Below are 7,846 nucleotides of genomic sequence, written 5' to 3' on the forward strand. Positions count from 1 at the left end.
TGGATGCTTATCTTGCTGGGATCCTATGACCCCAGCTGACTTCCTGCCCCTTGGGCGGGGGGCTGGACTCAATGATCTTCCAAGGTCCCTTCCAGCCCTAATGTCTATGAAATCTATGAAATTAAGTCTGCTCCAATGTGCTGTAATTACAGTGCACTGGAGAAGCTCTCCAGTACGTTTATAGGCATCCACAGAGAGGCATAGAAAGATAAAGTGATTTGTCTAAAGTAGTCCACAAGAGAGTGGGAACTTAGCTGTCTCAAGTCTGAGGCAAGTGCCCCAACCACTGGACTCCATTTTTCATATTACATTTCAGCTGCATCCAGACATATCTGTGGCGCCACATACCACATGTTCAGTGGTTCTCCACACTGCAAGGGAGCAGTGCAGAGGGTTTTTTTGGATATCCAGGGGTCAAAAAAACCCACGGGGAAAAAAAAGGCACAGTGGCACATGCGGCAGCAGCATGCACCACCCAAAGCTGGAGCCTGGGTAGCAGAAGCCATGTTCTGCTGCCAGCCAGGCTCTTCATGGCAGGATCGCTGCTGCTGCAACTCAGGAGCCCCCAGAGCCCCAGGTAAGACTGCTGGGGTCATCCCAGTGCTGGCCCCAGCCTCCCCTACCCCACCCAGGGTAACTTGCCACACACCAGAGCGCATATGGCCCGGGCGTTCCCCAGGGACAATTAACGGTGGCACAAGTTATGCCACCTCTGGGGACCCAAACGTCCGTGCATGTCTGGACCTGGCCATCATGTGTCATGCAAGAAGAGAATGGAATTCAGACTGTTCTTCTGCAGCGATGGTGGATGTGTGGTGCAGCCATTCATAGAAGTTTAGTTTTTTCAGTAAGCTCGGAACATGCGACTGAATTAGGTAACAGATAAGGGCACGACCATAGGATCATTTTCACAGGTCTTTTGGGGAGCCATAATTGTCCTTCTGTCACTAATTTTGGTCTATATGTCACATGAAATGTTCCTCCATTCTGGAATTCCATCAGATTGCTATGGCATTACCATGCTTGGCTGAAGTAGCAAAACTCACACGTTTTGCATCTTCCATAATGTTTTGGTGTTTTCTGAGAGAGTTTTCTTGCTGTTGGACGGATTTTGTTCTCGTCAAGTAAACACTAACCTGCCGTGTTTCACAGCCATGAAAATGATAAACTTCTCCAGGTTTTGTTCCATCTCAGCCTTTTCCCCCCCCCATCCCTCTTCGTGCTTCTGAACCTGTAAGTACATTGATAATAAAATTGTGATCACTAGCTAATCACCGTATGTGGACAATTTTGAATTAATTCTTGTAGCCTTTCCAAAGCACCTCCATCACATACATGCCACCTCAGACAAGAAATTGTTTCAGAATAGGTGTAGTCAAACTGGGACCAGATTCAGCTTTATCCCACAGAGAAGCAATAAATTAAAAGAATATATAAATTATCATTGTAGCAAGCACCTCAGCATGGGGTATTTCTTTAGGAATTAATGACCTGAGAGGTTAATGGCCAAGGGCAAAGTTTCAGGCCATCAACCCTCCAGCCATTCATTAATCTACAGGAAGTTCCTTGTGCCACATATTTTATGGCTGGAAATATAGAATCTTGGAAAAAATGCCATTTTCCCCAAGTTGGTTTCCTGTTATTAATGTAATCTCCAGCATCTCTAACGTCTTCATATAAGCCAAAGATGCATAGAGTAAAAAATAAAAATAACACATTTACTGGTACAGCTTTATAATGTGTGTGTGAGAGAGAGAGAGAGAGAATGTAACAACCAATTAAAACCTCGTACTAACACAGTGAAACATTTGGGTACAGGACTTGAAGCACATCATTAAACCCACAGCATATATTTAGGCAAGAGTATTGTGATTATGCATATTGAAATTTAATCAGGACTAACTTTCCTACTGTTGTAAAATCAACTTTGGAGTTGAGAAATTCTAGTTTCAGTTCACCTCCAAAAATAGGCCAGATCCTTAACTGGCCTAAACCAATATAACTCCATCAAAGAATGAGTTGAGATGAGAACTCCAGCCCAACGCTTCTGACAAGGCAGAGACCTGGTGAGATCATCCTTTGGCATGTTTGCTCAGTGCTATATTGAGGGGAAAGTGTCACCCAGTGACTTGCCAGAAATGCTTCTTGAGCCACTTTGGATTTTCTTAGAGGTCTCTGTAGCTGTCTCAAGTTGGATACCTGGAAACTGAAACACCCTCCAATTCACTAGCCACTGTAAATAGTCTTGGCTATCAAGCTTTCAGCTGGAGGTGGTTCTAGCAGGAGACCTTCACACACTATGAACCTGGCATTTCCTTTTCATATTGTCCCTGTAGGCTAATGGTTTCTCCAATTTCAAACCAAATTAATTGGCAGATGCAACATGCTTGTTTTCATCTATTGAGTTCTTCCGTGCTCCGTTTCTCCTTGCTGCCTTAGCCTCAAACACAGCCCAGGAAACGGGTCCTGAGGACTTGGAATTCAGGAGTTAATCAAGCCATTTTAGTCTCTTTGTCAGAAAACAGTGCCGATCAAATGTGTTTCTATCAACAGCTGCCTTTTTCAATTATGCAGACAAAACATCAGCGGGACGGTGTGCAGTGTAGTATAGCCTTGTAATAATGTGAGAGGTTGCAATGTCTAGCAAATGAAGAAAGGGAGAGAGAGCGAGCCAGCTGAAGCTGTACCAGTAATGTGAGTGTTTCAACAGAGTCCATTATAGATAAGTAATAGCAGTGCTTCAGCAAATGAACCTTTTCAAGGGCACCGAATAGTTCCTTCCATAGGTCAGGCTGTCGTCTTGAATGTTAGATATGTTTCAAGCCCAGCAGTGAAGAATTGTTTTATCTATCCATATACTTGGCCATTTGTTTAAAGCTTTTTAACCTCCTGCCATCTAGGTAGTGAACTCCTGATGAGAAAAGGGCGCTAATGTGATAACACCATTACCATGGCTGCCTGCTGTTACCAGTGCGGTCCATGAATACCTGGGTGAGAAATGTATTGATTTTTCCACTCTGGGTGAAATTTTGCCTGCATATGAAATCAGCTGATGAATATATTACTCAGATGTCACCTGGTTGTGTGTTGTATTTCATGGCGTTCTCCCTTCTTTGGGAAATATTTCACATTTACCTGGTGAAAATGAGCTAATGCTTTAGAACCAGCCAATAAAGAAAGTAGGGGGTTTTGGGGTCACTGTAATGAAATGTTGTAAGGATACACTTCAGTCTTTTTTTCATCTTCTTCTGTCTTACAGTCTGCATAGAGAGTATCTAATGCCTAGACCATAGAGAAAATGCCATCCACTGTATCAGGCACAGCCTTTAGACCTGACTCTGAAACCCACTGGGTGCATCCAGACAAGCGCACCGATGCACTTTGTGGTGCCTAAAAGGCTTTTGAGGTGCTGCAAAATGCACGTGACACATATGAAAAGGTTTTCTGCGCTGCATATTTTCAGCATGGAGCCAAAATTAGATACCAGGAAATCCCAATATCTTTTAAAAAAACCCAAAAAACGGTTTCAAAAAAAAAAAGCAGGTGGTGCATGTGGCTGCAGGGTGTGCCACTCAAAACCAGAGCCTGGCCAGCCAGAGTCACACTCTGACTGCTGGCCAGGCTCTGCATGCTTGGATCGCCACTGCTGCAGCCCCCAGAGGCTCCTAGGACCCCAGGTAAGGCTGGCTGGATCAGCCCAGATGCTGGCCCCAGCCTCCCTGGGGCAATTTGCCATGTCCCAGAGCGCATGTGCAGGGATATTTCTTGGGAAAACTTGCATGCTTGTCTAGATGCACCCACTGAGGTCAGCAGGATTCATTTCAAGGAGCTGTGTTGACTCTGGATTGGACCCCTGGGAATTGTGTTCTACTTAATGGCTGAACTCCCATTGATCTCAAAGGGAGCAAGAACATAGTTCATAGTCTGAGCTTTGCCCCCAAGCTCTGTGTTTCTGAAGGTATTTTGCAGCCAGTGTTTTCCGTATGAAGGTTCCAGACATGAAAATGATTTTTGTAGAGCCCTGATGAAATCAGTGGAACTCCTCATAGGGTACACACAAGTACCTGAGATGCAAATAAATGTTGAGCCAGTTGATCTTGATGCTTTTTTTTTTTTTGTTTAAATTTATTTTGGGACTTTGAGCATTAATAATAAAATCATTACAAGCCTCTTGGCAGGGGACTCAGGATTCCACTCCATCCGACCTCCGTGCAATTTCTATTATTTAAAAAAAGAAAAAGAAAGAAGCCCTAGCAAGAGAGATGCTTGCTGCACATTGGGGAAATGTCATATCACTAATAAAAAGCCAGTATTAAAAATCAAAAGCAGTATTACAATTTTATTAGTATGAGTTTTGCAGCCAAGGTCTAATGAAGGAGTAAATTGAATCACCACGCAAACTTTTATATTTTTATGCCATCCAATTGCTAGTCATCAATGTGTGTGTTTAAGGCTAAGATAGACATTTGCAGACCTGTTGGCCCCCTCAAACAGTCAGTGCAACTCGATTGTGGTCCCATTTGTAGATGCACAGTTGGGCAAGGGGATGACTTGCTTGTGATCACGTGGCCACACAATGTGGAGCCTTCTTTTCTAAAAGCACCAGTAGCACAGATGCTCCCTTATGCTCTGATTAATTTCTGCCTTCTTTTTTTAAGGAACAAGTGTACTATTGTAAAATGATGCTAGCAAAGTTTGTAGCAGATGATGGTAAATATGCGTAAGAACATTAGGAGTGCCATACTGGGTCAAACAAACGATCCATCTAGCCCAGGATCCTGTCTGCATGGGCAACAGGGGTGGATGCTTTAGTGGGAGAGCTTGCGAACAGGATATAGCAAGAGTGATCTATCTGACCTCTATGTATCTAGTGATCTATCCCCTGTCATACCCTCCCTGGCATCTATCATCATTGGTTTGGAGATGCTAGAGGTTACATCCCTGACTGTCCTGTTTAACAACTAGTAAAGGATATATCCTCCATGATTATGACTGGTCCTTTTTTTAAGCTGCCTCTACAACCTCCTGGGGTAATAAGTGCCACAAGCTGACTACGTGCTGCATAAAAAAGTGCTTTCTCTTGTTAGTTTTAAACCAGTTTCTTACTAATTTGAGTGGGTGACCCCTAGTTGGTGTATTTGGGGACTTGGTGAATAACAGTTCGCTATTAATTTTGTCCAAGGCAGTTTCATAATTTTATAGACCTTTATCGTATCCCACCTCAGCCACCTTCTTTCCAAACTGAAAAGTCCTAGTCCTTTTAATCTCTCCTGTTATGGCAGCTGCTCCATACTCCTGATGATCTTGGTTGACCTTCCCTACTTTTTCTAATGCAGTTGTCTTATTCCCACTGTAAAGGTATTCATGATGTTGTATTTATAATATAATTGTATAATAATAATAATAATAATAATATAACACCAACTGTTACATGGAACTGTTCATCAGCAGATCCCAAAGCATTGTACAAAAAAGCAAAGCACCTGTCGGCATCTGTCATATTATCCCTACTTTACAGGTAAAAATTGATTTGTATAAGATCTCCCACTATGTCAGTGGCAGAGAATTAGAATGGAAGCATGGTTTGCTGAGACCTGAACCTCTTCTTCATCCATGAGATCACCCTGCGTCCCCTCAGTGAAATGCTCTGAAATCTGAAGTTGATTGTAACTCCATATATTTTGATGCAACTGGGCCATATATTTTTGAGGGGAGGGGAAAAAAACCCCAACATCACTGTGTAATGCAGCAAGTTTCAGGGTAGACATGAATCTTTCATGAAGGAGAAGAAAAGAGGAGTTCTAGTGGGCTGTAAGTAGCAGGTGGCTTTTACAGAAACTTCCAAGAGCTTTGATATGTTTTGCACATCTTTTAAAAGGAGACTTAAGTTGCTTTTCCCTACCAGTTTCAGATCTAGCCCTGGGGTCACTTGTAAGCTTTTGATCCCTTGAAGACACAGAATTAGGAGTGTTTTCTCGTTTCCTGGTGACTTTTTTTCCTTTTCTAAAAATTCACACTACTGAAGTAATTTGCTTTTCATCAGGGAACAAGTTTGCCACAGCTGAAATTCATCCCTGCACAAAGGGCTTGCAAAAGGCTTATTGACCTCTTATTACTTTGGGCCATCAAAAACCATTTGGCATGAACAGGTACTACCTAGGCTTAAAATTAAGCGTACACATTTCTGGACTGTGCCCTTAATCCCTCAAAGGGTGTGCATTGGGATTTTTGTGCTGGCTCTCTGGACAGTGATTTTCATCTGAAAACACAGCTTTGCAGTATGTGTGAGCTCCATTACATATTAAGCACTTTTTTCCCCCCATTCCTCTTGTTCTGCACAGGACCCCAGCAATGATTGGGTGTTCGTTTGTGGTGAACCGGGAGTACTTTGGTGAGATTGGTCTGCTTGACCCTGGAATGGAAGTCTACGGGGGAGAAAATATTGAACTGGGCATGCGGGTGAGTAGCCAACTAGACTTCATGTAATACTCAAGTGCAGGGGGGGGAAAGAGGAACTGGTGGCCCTCTAGCTCTGTCTTCCAGCTTTCAGTCTACTACCAAGAGGCGGCTGGTATTGTGCAGAATGTAAATCGGTCTCAGAAGCATCTATGAGCAGCCAAGACAAGTGAATGTTCATGCCTCTGCTAACGCTGAGCAAATTCATGCAGTTCAGAAATATTGTTTATTCTGCAGTTGGGTTGAGCTCAAGGAGACAGATCCCCACCTATAACAACATAGCTGCACTGGTTTCAATGGAGCTTTACTAATGTACTTCATTTGACCATTCTGTCCAGTCCATGTAGCACTTATATATGATGCAGGCAGTCTTATTTCCTTAGAAATTCAAAGGCCAGACTATTATGCTCCTCTAATCTGATATCCTGCATCATAACACTTTTCCCACCACATTTAATGACATGTGCCCTTTTAAATCACCAGTGGCCTCCTTTACAATAATGGCTGGTCATGTAGCCACATGGCAAGGCTAGAGGCCAGAGATTCCCTTGCCAGAGTCTCTGGCCTCTGTCAAGGGAGTCATGGCCCTTGACAAGGGCCAGAAAAGGTCATGGCCCTCTGTAGCCCTTGTCCCTTGCCAGGGTCTCTGGCCTCTGACAGAGGCCAGAGACTCCCTTGCAAATAGCTCCAGAATGCTTCCACTGTACAAAGCAGCATCAGGTTTTAGGGAGAGTGGCCAGTTCTGCAGTGGCAAGAGCTCACCTCTATAGCACGTCCTTACTGACCAGTGCACCGGAGGTGAGACTGGAGGATCCACTGCTTTGAGGATCTCATTGTTCACTTCCCTGCTCAACATCCACCCCCATCATGCATTACAAGATCTGCTTGACTCTTGCGGCTCAGTGGCTTGACATAGAGTGAATTCATTCATTTCCTCTGATGTATTTTCTTTTTCCCTTACTCCCGCAGCCTAACTACTCAGGCTGTGTTCTGGGCTGAAGATTTGTACCTTAGAGTTAGTCCTAACTAGGAAATAGTTGCATGTAAAGCATCACTGTAGGGAGAGTGAGGAAGGCCCAAAAGAAGCCTCCTTCTTAGGATGTTGCAAAATGTCGAGGTCGTAGTTAAGGGCAGAGTCTGTAGTAGTTAAGGGCAGAGTCTGTTAGCAGTAACTCCTAAATGCCTGTAGCAGGGTTAGTACAGTATGCTCCTCTGCCCTGATTGGTTCCAAGAAGCTCCAGGGAAGTCTATGGGTCCTGGGGACACTTTTGAGAAGTAAGCCATTTCACATTTCTTTAACACAATTTTCCTCTCCTTTTATCCCATGCCTCAAGCTAACGTGTCCTCAGGACATGTAATGTGCCCATTAAAGGGTGTATTCTGCTCCTGC

At 43.7% G+C, this 7,846-nt stretch overlaps 1 protein-coding gene across 3 annotated transcripts in view; it reads left to right on the forward strand.

The window, feature by feature from the left end:
- The window catches only part of GALNT9 (polypeptide N-acetylgalactosaminyltransferase 9), a 267,354-nt gene that overhangs the window by 150,841 nt on the left and 108,667 nt on the right, over positions 1-7,846 (forward strand). For all 3 annotated transcript variants that reach the window (XM_025195639.1, XM_025195647.1, XM_025195643.1), the window contains one exon: positions 6,342-6,459. In XM_025195639.1, coding sequence (XP_025051424.1) covers positions 6,342-6,459 — 118 coding nt within the window. The remainder of the gene's footprint in view (positions 1-6,341; positions 6,460-7,846) is intronic.

This window comes from Alligator sinensis, unplaced genomic scaffold (assembly GCF_000455745.1).
Source record: "Alligator sinensis unplaced genomic scaffold, ASM45574v1 scaffold628_1, whole genome shotgun sequence".
Lineage (NCBI taxonomy): Eukaryota > Metazoa > Chordata > Crocodylia > Alligatoridae > Alligator > Alligator sinensis.